Genomic DNA, 14259 nt, shown 5'->3' with positions numbered 1-14259 from the left:
AAGAGGTCATTGTTGAAGAATGAAAAAAGATTGATGTTGCAAAATGTCGCCAACTTGTTTATTCCATGCCTAGAAGACTTGGTGCTGTCATTAAAAATCATGGAGGCCATACAAAGTACTAGATGTAGTAGTTTTTGTTGTGGGGTGTACTCATTTTTGCACCACCCTAATTTGAGTAAAACTGAAAAATGTGTAATCCAAGTTATATTATTAACCTTACTTTCATGTTATAAGTTAAACAGATGTTATATTAAACTTTGTCTTTTCAACATTTTGGAAATTGTTTGTGTTCATTGAGATATTGTTTAAATTGTTACTTTTCAAAGGGGGTGTACTCATTTACGCTGAGCACTCTGTGTGTGTGTGTGTGTGTGTGTGTGTGTGTGTGTGTGTGTGTGTGTGTGTGGATGGATGGATGGATGGATGGATGGGTATAGCACACAACATAGGAAATAGGGGGCATTTTGGTTTCACCAATTCTGTGCTAAAAAATGTCACCATTTACAGCAATAGTGTGAGGTGAGAAGAGCTCTTGTTGTCACTCCTAGCTAGACTCCAGACCTGCCTCCAGCTCTGATCATTCTCACAGAAAAAAATAATGCTTTTATTGTCATGTGTCCTTTTGGCTAATATAATGCTAGATGTCAGAAACTAGTGATATGTCACTTGATTTAAAAAAGGAGTTAAAATAATAAAACTTTTCATGAACTGAAACTGTTCTAGTTTTAAACTTTCCATTTTGGTTAACTACAGTTATTGTAGTCTTTGGAAACTACAACTACACTAAAACCAACAATAATTAAACAATTAAAATATGACTGAGACTAATATCTATTTTTAACAAAAGATTGAGACAAAAACTATGCCTGAAGAACTCACACTCCAGAAGCAAAACACTCCAAAATAAGCTCCTCTCCTAGCATTGCAATCTGAGTGCTGGCTTGTCCTTTGGGCTTCAAGAACTTGGGAGCGGTCCGAGCTGCCATACGCGCTGATGGATACAAAAAAAAAGGATGCAGTTAAAACATTCAATAAGAAAGATCAACCAAACACTCACTGCTATACTGCTATAATGCTATAACTTAATGGATCATTGCCAACATGGACAGGAATTTGTGAGGTAGTGTTGGAAACAAAGAGGGATTAATTGTCTTCAAACATATATATATATATATTATCTCTAGCCGCTTTATCCTTCTACAGGGTCGCAGGCAAGCTGGAGCCTATCCCAGCTGACTACGGGCGAAAGGCGGGGTACACCCTGGACAAGTCGCCAGGTCATCACAGGGCTGACACATAGACACACAACCATTCACACTCACATTCACACCTACAGTCAATTTAGAGTCACCAGTTAACCTAACCTGCAAGTCTTTGGACTGTGGGGGAAACCAGAGCACCCGGAGGAAACCCACACAGACATGGGGAGAACATGCAACCTCCGCACAGAAAAGCCCTCGCCGGCCACGGGGCTCGAACCCGGACCTTCTTGCTGTGAGGCGACAGCGCTAACCATATATATATATATATATATATATATATATATATATATATATATATATATATACACACACACATACAGTACTTACACACTTACTCATTCATAGGTTTTTCTGTATTTTCTACATTGTAGAACAATACTGAAGACATAAACTGTGAAATAACATATGGAACATATATGGATATGTGTAGTAAATAAAGTGTTAGAAAAAAACAGAATATGTTTCATATTTTAGATTCTTCAAAGTAGCCAACATTTACCTTGATGATGCTTTACACACTATTGCCATTACCTTAACCAGCTTCATGAGGTAGTCACAGCGTGGGAAATAAGGAATTTTAAGGAGACTATCACAGGACAGACGAGTCTGAAATGTTGTATGTCCATCCAAATTTCATCCAGTCCAAATGACAGGCCAAAGGCCCGGAACAATGTGGCCGGGGGTCTAAGGCAGGCCCTGGAAGCTGAAGTGCTTTAGATGCCTAGAGATGGCTTCTCAGCTATTTCAATGCACATTTTTGTGATCTTCAAAGGCCAAATTACACTAAACCATAGTTGCTAATTACACTACAAATTGAATATAATTTACAAGAAAATGTCAGAAAATTCAAGAAAAACATGCTTAAAGTTGTAGCCAAGAAAACAGTAGTACACACAGGCCAGTTCCATGTCTAGAAAAAAGTATGGGGAGCAAAGATGTTCCAGTTGGTTACAACTTACTGGTACTCATATATAGGTACTCTAATAACACTCATGAAACATTATGTCAACAATGACTATTTTCTCATACTATGTTTATAATAAGTCTATAAGAAATTTAGTAATAAACAATACAACTATTCTTACAGAATAGAGTTAAAAATTTGAGTATGAGATTCCAAGTAACTTTGTAACAAAATGACTTTTAAAATGACTCAAAACTAGACATGGTCATATCATTTGGCATTCAGACTAAAATCTGCCGGACTAGAACTTAGAAAATAAAAACTCTATTAAAATATAAATCTACATCTTCCAAAGCCTATGACTATGACTGTCATTCTTATTATGAATGAAAAAAAAATGCACATAATAATAACAACATAACACTGATTGGCAGTTTGGCAATTAACATAATACTGTACTGAAAAGTTTCATGTAAACTGAACTCTTAATCAACTGACTGGATCAATCAGATACTGTCAACCCTAAAACACTAGTTCAGCTGCATCATACAATAAAAACAATAGTGAATACTGAGTGTATTATTATTGTCTTATTTAGTGTGCCACTTGGGGAGAGGGAGATGCCTGTAAATTTTGGCGGGGTGAGGACCTTTGGTGGCCAAGTTATGAATTTTTAAATCCCAGCGCGTGCGAGTGCCTGGAGCAAAGGCTCGTGCTAAAGCTTTCCACAGCCCGCGCTCGCTCCTGACATCAGATCAAGCTGAGCCTGGCTGATTCAAAAGATCTCGGGGAGAGGGAGGTGCTTGTACAGTTTGGCAGGGCTAGGACCATCAGTGACCAAGTTAGGAATTTTTAAAGGCTGGCTCAAGCCAGGACTCAAATTAAAGTTTTCGGTGAGCAGCGGTAGCGCAGGGGGTTTTGGGGGTGAATAACAGGCAGGGTGAGATCATAGCAGGCCGTGCCTGTGCTGGTTTGAAAGTGCTCAGGGAGCAGGAGGTGCCTGTAAATTTTGGTGGGGTTAGGACCATCAGTGGCTAAGTTATGAATTTTTAAAGTCGGGCCCGTGGAGGCTCCTGACATACAGTAGCTTGGCTGGAAGTAAGAACTTGGAGGGAGTTTGAGCATATGTTCCTTGTTGCCTTTTTAGCCAAAGACTATCATGATGAGCTAGCTGAAAGAGTGAGAACCCGAGTTCAACAGGCTGGTGAGAGCATTCGAGACTTTACATATATGTGTATCGAGCTTTGTGCAAATGTTGGAAACCAGAGATAACGGAGAATGAAGTTATTAAGCTAATATTGAAGAATATCAACCTTCAGTTAGCAAGTCCGCTGTGGAGCAGTGTAGTGACCTCCATGGATGCTCTAGTTCGTCTGGGGCAGCAATTGGAAAAGGACAGACTCAAAGACAATACGAACATAATAAACAGGTCTACCAATTTCCACAGGCTAAAAAACAGTTTTTCTCAGAAAAACGATGCATTAATAACTCCATTTTCTGCCTTACTGGCCAATACTGAGTATAATCCACAGCTCTTTTGTTGGCAGTGTAAGGGCTCTCATTTTCCAGCTAGTTGTCCCCAACTTAATACTGGCAAAAACAAGCAAAAGTCTTCCCACATTCACGCTGGGCCTAATAACCCCAATCAGAATGATCAACCCACTGTGAGTATAGTTAGTGAGGTTCATCCAGTTCAGTATCTTCAGTTTTTCTCTCAAACCCTTCCTCAGCAGTTGACTGTTCCTGTCCGTGTTGATACATGGAAGGGGTATGCACTTGTGGATACTGGTTCCTCTTACACCCTGATAAATGAAAAACTATGGCTAAGCCTGGGGAAGCCAGCACTCAACTCATGGACTGCTTGCCCCATTTATTTGGCAGCTGGTGGGGCACATAAGCCCTTGGGATGGGGAGAAGTTGAAATCTCTGTTCAGACAGTCACTCTTCACATTTCAGTGGCAGTCCTGGCACCTCACATGCTTGCTTTTCAGGTTGTTTTTGGTCTTGATTACCTTTTTCTAAGTGGTTTCCAGATTGATGTTCAGAACCAAGCTTACTGGTTTCAGGCTGATGATCTGGTTTTCTTTTCAAAGAAATACCACTGACCTTCACGATTGGTAAACACCAATGGCACTCTTCACCTCTTTAGATCATTTATGTGAGGACAGATACAGTGGTGCTTGAAAGTTTGTGAACCCTTTAGAATTTTCTGTATTTCTGCATAAATATGACCAAAAACATCATCAGATTTTCACACAAGTCCTAAAAGTAGATAAAGAGAACCCAGTTAAACAAATGAGTCAAAAATATTATACTTGGTCATTTATTTATTGAGGAAAATGATCCAATATTACATATCTGTGAGTGGCAAAAGTATGTGAACCTCTAGGATTAGCAGTTAATTTGAAGGTGAAATTAGAGTCAGGTGTTTTCAATCAATGGGATGACAATCAGGTGTGAGTGGGCACCATGTTTTATTTATCTATCAAAGTCTGATCTTCACAGCATGTGTTTGTGGAAGTGTATCATGGCACGAACAAAGGAGATTTCTGAGGACCTCAGAAAAAGCGTTGTTGATGCTCATCAAGCTGGAAAAGGTTACAAAACCATCTCTAAAGAGTTTGGACTCCACCAATCCACAGTCAGACAGATTATGTACAAATGGAGGAAATTCAAAATCATTGTTACCCTCCCCAGGAGTGCTCGACCAACAAAGATCACTCCAAGAGCAAGGTGTGCAATAGTCGGCGAGGTCACAAAGACCCCCAGGGTAACTTCTAAGCAACTGAAGGCCTCTCTCACATTGGCTAATGTTAATGTTCATGAGTCCACCATCAGGAGAACACTGAACAACAATGGTGTGCATGGTAGGGTTGCAAGGAGAAAGCCACTGCTCTCCAAAAAGAACATTGCTACTCATCTGCAGTTTGCTAAAGATCACGTGGACAAACCAGAAAGCTATTGGAAAAATGTTTTGTGGACGGATGAGACCAGAATAGAACTCTTTTGGTTTAAATGAGAAGCGTTATGTTTGGAGAAAGGAAAACACTGCATTCCAGCATAATAACCTTATCCCATCTGTGAAACATGGTGGTATCATGGTTTGGGCCTGTTTTGCTGCATCTGCGCCAGGATGGCTTGCCATCATTGATGGAACAATGGATTTTGAATTATACCAGTAAATTCTATAGGAAAATGTCAGGACATCTGTCCATGAACTGAATCTCAAGAGAAGGTGGGTCATGCAGCAAGACAACGACCCTAAGCACACAAGTCGTTCTTCCAAAGAATGGTTAAAGAAGAATAAAGTTAATGTTTTGGAATGGCCAATTCAAAGTCCTGACCTTAATCCAATCGAAATGTTGTGGAAGGACCTGAAGTGAGCAGTTCATATGAAGAAACCCACCAACATCCCAGAGTTGAAGCTGTTCTGTACAGAGGAATGGGCTAAAATTCCTCCAAGCCAGCGTGCACGACTGATCAACAGTTACCGGAAACATTCAGTTGCAGTTATTGCTGCACAAGGGGGTCACACCAGATACTGAAAGCAAAGGTTCACATACTTTTGCCACTCACAGATATGTAATATTGGATCATTTTCCTCAATAAATAAATGACCAAGTATAATATTTTTGACTCATTTGTTTAACTGGGTTCTCTTTATCTACTTTTAGGACTTGTGTGAAAATCTAATGATGTTTTAGGTCTTATTTATGCAGAAATATAGAAAATTCTAAAAGGTTCACAAACTTTCAAGCACCACTGTAGCCTTTGACTAGCTTAGAATTTTTACAGTTAACTTGCCAAGATGCTTGTTTGGATGAACAGGAAAAGAAGCATTTCTTTGCACAGCTACAGAAAACTGCTGATGTATGTACTATGTCTTTGGGAGAAATGAACATCTTGACCCATAAAATTTCTTTCTCAAGAGATGTCTATCAAGCAGAAGCCATACCAGTTGTCTCCGACCAAACAAAAAGTGATGAAGGACCTCATTGATGAGATGTTGGCTGCTGAGGTCATTGAATCACCTTCTTCGGCTTGGGCTTCTCCAGTCGTGTTGATACCAAAGAAAACTGGTGGATACTGTTTTGTGTGCATTACCGCAAGGTAAGCTCAATCACTCACTCAGATGCTTACCCAGTACACACTGTGCAGGAGATCCTGGAGTCTCTTGGTGGTGCAAAAGTGTCCTCCACACTCGACTTGAATAGTGGATACTGGCAAGTTAGGATGAGTGAAGACAGTAAGGACAAGACCGCTTTTATTTGTTATCAAGGACTTTTCCAGTTCAAGGTCATGCCTTTTGGGCTTAAAAATGCTCCTGCTACTTTTCAAAGGTTAATGGAGAGTGTTCTGGGAAAGCTGCAAGGAAAGGTTTGTTGTGTTTACTTGGACGACATCATCTATTTGTCAGTCAAACAACAATACTTCCATGACATTGAAGCGGTTCTTGACAAATTGAGGCAAGCTAATCTCATAGTCAACATGAAGAAAACTCATCCAGATATCTTTCAAGTTTCTGGGTTATACTGTCTCAGCAGCTGGGATTGAGGCCGATCCAGATGAGATTCAGGCTGTGCAGAATTTCTCAATTCCCAGAAACCTTAAAGAGCTTCAGAGATTTCTGGAAATGGCAAGCTGGTATCACCAGTTTGTTTCACACTTTTCCATGGTTGTTGAGCCTTTTAATGCTCTTAAGAGAAAAGGAGTGAAATTCCTTTGGACCTCTGAATGTCAATCCTCTTTTGATACCTTGAAGGCTCATTTAACTTCTCCACGTATTCTTGGACATCCAAATTTCTATCTCCCATTTTTGGTATATGGATGCAAGTGATGTGGGCCTAGGAGCTGTATTGGTGCAACAAACTGGCCTTAGAACTGAGGAGGTTTTGGCCTTTGTAAGCCCAACGCTTAACTCTGCTGAAAGAAATTACACCACTACAGAGAAAGAATGTCTCGCCATTGTATGGGCCCTAGAGAAGTGGAGATACTACCTTGAAGGGAATTTTTTTTACAATAGTTACTGACCATTCTTCCTTGGTCTGGCTTTTTAAAACCCAGAAACCTAATACCCGCCGAATCAGGTGGGTTCTTCAACTCCAAGAATTTACCTTTGCGGTGGAATATAGCAAAGGGGAAATACAACACTGTTCCCGATGCTCTCTCTCGAGCCCCCTGTGACCAGTTGAGCTCTTTGATTCCTACTTGTTCTGCCTTCCTTTCTGAGAAACCAGATGATCATCTGCACTTGTCCATCACAGATGAAGCTGTATGGAAGGCCCAGCAAGCAGATGATCAGATCCAACAGCTGTATCAGTCTATAGTGGAATCAGGAGAGGTCATTATCAATTCCACATCAAAGTTCACCATCTTGGAGGACAAAATTTTCAGAGTGGTCAGATTTCCATTTAAGACCATTTACCAGGTGTATATTCCTACTTCTCTGCGTCCCCAGCTCCTGAAAATCTTTCATGAGGACCCAATGGCTGGCCATCTTGGACAGTTTAAGACCTCTCAGAGGCTGCAGAGTTTGGTTTACTGGCCTAAGCTTAATCAGGAGGTCAATCAATATGTTCAAGCCTGTCAAGTGTGCCAATGTAATAAACCTGAGAGTTGACAAATGTCTGGTAGACTGGAGCAAACTGTGGTCCATAGAACCTGGGAGATGCTCGGTGTGGATCTGATGGGTACATTCCCCAAGAGTTCATCTGGGAATAAAATATATATGCGCACTGGTCTTTTGTTGACTGTTATTCAAGGTGGGTGGAATTATTTGCCCTGAAGAAGGCCACAGTAGGGTCAGTCGCCCAGGTACTCGTTCAAGAAATTTTGACTCGATGGGGTGTGCCTGATTACATTTTATCTGATCGTGGCAGTCAGTTTGTCTCCTCTGTGTTTCAGAGAATGTGCAAGAAGTGGGGTGTAACTCAAAAGTTGACCTCCACTTATCCACAGACCAACCTCACTGAGAGGATCAACCACACTCTTAAGACAATGATGGCCTTTTATGTAGGTGACAATCACAAGCATTGGGATAAACATCTCCCTGAATTTCAATTTGCCTCAAGTTCAGCAGTCCATGAGTCCACTGGGGTGACTCCAGCGGAGTTGAACCTCCTTCGTCCCCTCTGTGGACCAATGGATGTACTGCTTTGACCTAGAATGGTGACCCCCGACAATCCATCCTATGAAACAGCAGCAGAGTTAAGTGATCTGAAAGACTATGTGATGGAGAAGTTAACTAAGGCTTGGCAAAGACAGAAGAAAAACTATGATAAAAGGAGGAGGGACTGCCAGTATGTAAACAAAGAACAAGTTTGGTTGAGAAGTCACCCATATTCCAAAGCTTAGAAGGCTTTCTCTGCCAAACTGGCACCAAAATGGCAAGGCCATATCGAATAGTGAGGAGTTTGGGCCCTCTCAACTATAAAATTGTCTGAGAGGATACTGGGGAAGATCTCAGAGTTGTTCATGTTTGTAACATCAAACCTTGTTACTCTTCCACCCAACAGCTTGATGCAGAAGAACATCGAAAAATAATGAATATTTTCAAAGAAGACTGACGACGAGAAATTTCATGACTTTCTTCCAGAAGACCTGGAAGATGACATGATGGACAAAGGAAGTCAACCACCAGATCTTAACAGTAAAGAGGGAGGAGATTCTTCTGCAGTTGATGCCTCACTTAATATTGCCGCAGACCAGAGGAAGCGCTTGTTGGAGATCTCTACTGCCGACAGTGATGAGGATGAATTCTTGGGATTTCCAGAGCATGAGTAGCTGCTAGTTCAGTTCCCATGATTACGTCTCCCCTGTAGGTCAGCTTGTTGTAGGAGGGAGAGAGTGTAGTGATGCAATTTTTTTTAATTTTTCCCCCCTTCCTTCCTCTTATATTGTCACATACACTCTGTCTTGTCCAACCCATGTTTCAATGTGCCAATCACATTGCAACAAAGGCTACCCCTTTTGTTCTTTGGCAATGACATGATCCCATTTAAAAGGAAGATGGCGCATGCTGTAAGGTCGGTCGGTCTGCTACTCTTCATGAGTTCCTGTTGCTGTGTGCCTTCATGTTTTCCTGCTAGCAAAAATATCCATAGTCATACCGTATGTTCAAACCAAAGGAGTCTTCTATGGTCATCAGCAGGAGAAAGGAACTGACAAACCCCTGGTTGTTGAAATGAGAAGGAAAGAAGGTTTACCTGTTTCTCGCTGCTTGTCTGCAACTGGGAAAAAATGGAAGTGTCACTAGTGCTAATTTCACCATGCTAAGGCAGATCCCCTTCTCCAGCGTCTTCGAAACTTTGTTCCGGATCACATCCTCCTTGTTAAAAACCCTCACCAGCCGGTGACAACACCAACAGAAGTGGAAGAGCTTGGGGGATAACTGGAACTGGATCTATTATCACGATGAGTCCGCGATTGTTTGGGGGAGTGTCAGGGTTGTGAGTAATGAAACAAAACAGACTGACTTGACTAAAATTTTGGTTATTTTGTTTAAAGGCGTGTTGTTTTTTTTAAACTTCTGATAAGATCATGGAAAGAGGTTGCAAACTGGTGAACTACATTGCTGGATTTGAATAGAGCAGAACTGTAGTGTGGGTTTTCTGAACTGAACTGTGATTATGGGTGTTGGACTGATCTGGTGGAGAACAATATATTTATGAAACGTACAAATTACTGATTTTGTGAATTATTATTATTTGGGCTCTTTCATTGTGTGATGTGGTGGATGCTGGTAATAATTTAATTATTGCCTATGATTTCAGTACTAAACCTTCTTAAGTGTCTCCTAGATTAAAAGTAAGTATACTACACTAGTTAACCATTGAAACTATGGATTCATGTGATACTTGAAGTTGATGCATGAGTTCTTGTGCATTTCTCTTTTTTTTTTTTTTTTACTTAACCTGCATAATCCCTGACAAATGTGGCAGTGTTCTACTGCCTGGCACCCCAGCTTATTAGTAGATAAGAGAGAAGTGTGTTTAAAAAAAAAAACTTTTACACACACACACACTAGTATTTTGCCTCACTTAAAGCTAAAGACTTTGGAAATTTTTCCAGCTTGATTCTCATTCAATCAATCAGCTGGTCTTAGCCATGTGAAAGGCTCAGTCATTCAAGGGAACAAATTTTAACAAATTTCAATGTAAACACATTGTTGTTGTGGTCTTCACACCTGTGTGCACCTGGAGAATTAGTGGAGGTTTCTGGTGGATGATGTTGGAGTTGGGGAAGCGAGCTGTGCACACATAGTTTGTAAGTGCATCATCAGATATGATGCTGGAGAAGTACAAGTCTCCATTCTCTGCCATTGAGACTCTTCGATCCTGACGAATTGGTACCATAGCTGCAGGGAAAGAACAAGAAAAGGAAGTTGAGTGCACTTTAAGATACCTGTTTTTAATTCTCCTTAGCTTCTGGAGTGCTATATAAATTAACCTGGCAGTATTATTTTGAAGTAAATTCAATTGATGCTCACAGCTGTTCATCCAGTAGGTCTGAGGTTTGGGTGGACCCACTGGAGGATTACAGGGCAGAATCAAAGGAAGACCCACAAACACAGATACCGGCTCCAAATATTCCTTCAGCCACGTATGAGCCTCTGGTCACAACATGTGAGTGATGAAGACGATGCACAAAGATAATGACATTTAATTTAATGTTACTTTTAATTTAATGTTAGAATTTGGGGGCAGCTGTATATGGAGATGTGTTGATAAGACTTACTGGAGACACGCAAATGAATATGACTGGATAGAGCTGAACCAAACTCATTAGTAGCAGTGCATTGGTATATGCCCTCATAATCTTCCGGACGTCCCCAGAAAAATATCACCAGTGTGCCAGAGCGCCTCTTCATCGTGACCTGAGGGTCACGTGCAACATTCAGGTACACTCCATTGCGTGTCCAAGTGAAGCTACAGAGGAAGGCAAAGCATGGGAGAGGGTAAATTTACATGAACCCGAACCATCCTGTGTTTAAATTCTGTCTTTTCAGAAGTGTGAATTTAGAATAGCATTATGCGCTTTAAAAACTTCACAAATATTACACTAAAAATATTTGTAAACAGCAGGAAGGAATTAAAAATACAATTTTGCAGTGGTCAGGTTATGTTTCGTACACTGGGGGAGGGTTTCCAGTGGCCTCACACTCCACTGTGATGGGGTCCTTTGGCTCCACTATATAGTCTTGGACACTCTGCTTAATTATCATAGGAGGCTGTCTCACTGTAATTTGAGTTTACACACATGTATACACATCATCAAATAATGTCACTAATGGACATGGACAGTATATCCATTTTCATATGGTATAGTATACAAGTATACAGAAAGAGAGAGTACAGAGATAATCAGTAGAAACTGACTCACCATCAGGTGGGATTTCCATTGCAGATATCTGTTTACATATCAGTAACAGGAGTATGAACACAGTCAGAATCTCCCACAATCTTTCAGCCTTCATCTTTGAAACAGCTATCAGCAATATGTCACCAATATTCTACTCGGACAAAAAGAGAACAAAACATTCTTCATCTTGCACAAAAAGTACTGGACCATAAACAGACAAAAGGGTCTTGTCCTGGTGTTGCTTAGTCATGTGTTTGTCATGTGTTAACAGTGAATAAACGTGATTGATATAGCTACACACTCTTTTGTGGGTCATGAGAGTCGTACACTTTCATAGTTTACATCATCTGGAGGCTGGAGCCAACAATGCGGCCCACAAATCAGTCAGCACAAAACATTAGCAACCCTGTCCTTTGTGTCAGAACTCCGTTCACTGCTATTATCCATAAACCAAATGAGCTTTAAGGGTCATTGTTGTGAACATGTGTATATTGCCTGTCGTTCTCCTGTTTAATATCTCAACCTGGATTGAATAATCCACTCAGTATGTGTTCTTCTTGTTTCCCATTCGTCTAAATTATTTCCACTGCCCATCAGTACTGCACAGTCACCACAAGGGCTCAATGAAGATTTTTATTTATTTATTTATTTATTTATTTATTTATTTATTTTAAATAAGACTGATCTACAGTGAAACTCTGTTGCACTTCTACTTTTATTCCAAAATGCCATATAAATATAATTACTTTGAGTTTTGGGTCACTTTTATAAAGCATTCATAACACATACATCAGTCTAACTCGTTCTATAATTCCTTTGTGTTACGTCTCTACTGTCATCATATTTATAGGAAGTCAGTATTCAAATGAAATTCCTGCTTCAATTACATTGACGCAGTTTCCTTCTTCCTGGATGCAAAGCTTTTATGTGTATTAAGTTTCTTCTCAGTTATTTGATTTTATCTTCATAGCGTGGTAAAGGTCTTTGCTTGGATCTAAGGCTGTAAAAATTTCCATTTATTGCCTACATACAAGGAGTGCATAACCAAGGACTAAATGTGAAGATGAATTGTTTAATTTACAACCTCTCCATAAGACACGTGTGTCATTTTTTGTAGAGGTAATCTGGAGAAGGAACAAACTGACTGACATGAATCGTGCTACAAATCCTGACTTGAGTATAATTTCTTAAACTGTTTCTTAGTGAAGGGAGACCACTATACTAGTGTATCCCAAACAATCAGAATATTGTGAAAAGTTCACTTTTTCATAATTTAATTCAAAAAGGTAAACTTTCATGTATTCATTACATGTAAAGTGAAATATTTCAAGCCTTTTTTTAAATTATAGTTTATATCTCATGAAAATCAGAAATCCAGATTTTGGAACACGTGTTGATTTGCCCATTCAGCCACAATAACATTCGTGAGGTCAGGCAATAATGTCAGGCAAGAAAGCCTGGTATACAGTTAATACTTCAGTTCATCCTAGAGTAGGATGTATTCAGTGGGGTTGAGGTCAGGGCTCTGTACAGGCCACTCAAGTTCTTCTACTCCAACCTTGGCATTGCCATGCTGGAACAGATTTGGGCTACTTAGTTCCAGTGAAGGGAAACTGTAATGCTGCAGCATACAAAGTCATTCTATACAATTGTGTACTTACAAATTTGTGGCAACAGTTTGGGGAAGAACCACACGTGTGTGATGATCAGGCATCCATGTACTGCAAAGTAGTTAAAGCATTATATTGATTTATTCTATTCACGTCTCTCTTGATTCCATAGCAATTCAATTGTATAGTTGTAAAATCAATCAAATTCCCAGTATATCTTGCCCTCATCTCCATTATTATCAATACAATATTTCTGAAATAGACACACAAATGTGATGGCAGGTGTATGTGCAAGTAAAAGTTGGAAGTCCAGTGAATATTACATATTTACAAAGAGTAATAATTTTTAAACATATTTCACCCTGTTATCTATAGGACAAAACGAACTAAACATAATCTCTGTAATATAAATACACTGTGTAATAATGATTTGTCTTGTCTGGTCAAATCCAAGTCATACAGTTTCATGGTGTAAAAATATTTTTTAGAATTGTGATTGTTTTTGATATGAACAGAAAATAACTTTTGAGGTAAAAAAAAAAAAATCCTACACATTTATGGGGTTCACATGTCAGTATGGTTATTTTTTGATAAGTAAATAAATATGGATATTGCAGGCCTACCAGCTTAGACTGAAGCCATCAGAACTCAGAGCTTCCTGCTCATTTCAATACTGAAGAGAAGAAAACAAATTATTGTCATCAGAATACCAAGAATAAGACAGATGTGCAAGTTCAAATTCTTGTTTAAACTTACCTCTGATGTCATCTGGTTTAAATATAAATTTGCAGTTGTCCTCATATCATAATAGTCCAGTCATAGATTGGTGCACATATAGTCCTAATTGCAGCACCAGTAGAATAAAAAAATATGCCCAGAGTATCTGTTGAATATCTCAACAGATGTTTCCTTGACTGTAAGCCACTCAAACCAATGTGATCTATTTGCAGCTGTCTCTCGACTGCTATCCACCCTATTCATGTAGCATGAATGACATATCTCACCCACCCCCCATGAACATCTGGCTGAGTGACAATGAGATGGCTGATTTACATACAGTATTGTATTATTTATTTACTTGTTTGTTTGATTGATTGATTTTCTGTTCCCTTGTAAAATACTC

The 14259-nt window shown here is 39.7% G+C and overlaps 1 protein-coding gene across 1 annotated transcript in view; it reads right to left on the bottom strand.

Annotated features, from left to right (window-relative positions):
* Nucleotides 1-11641, bottom strand: part of nfascb (neurofascin homolog (chicken) b) — a 52985-nt gene extending 41344 nt beyond the window's left edge. Inside the window, exons 1-6 of the mRNA XM_060938075.1 lie at nucleotides 11548-11641; nucleotides 11298-11403; nucleotides 10903-11093; nucleotides 10655-10777; nucleotides 10352-10522; nucleotides 880-991 (exon numbers count right to left, since the gene is read on the bottom strand). Coding sequence (XP_060794058.1) covers nucleotides 880-991; nucleotides 10352-10522; nucleotides 10655-10777; nucleotides 10903-11093; nucleotides 11298-11403; nucleotides 11548-11641 — 797 coding nt within the window. The remainder of the gene's footprint in view (nucleotides 1-879; nucleotides 992-10351; nucleotides 10523-10654; nucleotides 10778-10902; nucleotides 11094-11297; nucleotides 11404-11547) is intronic.
* Between the last annotated feature and the right edge of the window lie 2618 nt (nucleotides 11642-14259).

This window comes from Neoarius graeffei, chromosome 13 (assembly GCF_027579695.1).
Source record: "Neoarius graeffei isolate fNeoGra1 chromosome 13, fNeoGra1.pri, whole genome shotgun sequence".
NCBI classification, from domain to species: domain Eukaryota; kingdom Metazoa; phylum Chordata; class Actinopteri; order Siluriformes; family Ariidae; genus Neoarius; species Neoarius graeffei.
This window is presented reverse-complemented; position numbering and strand designations above follow the sequence as displayed.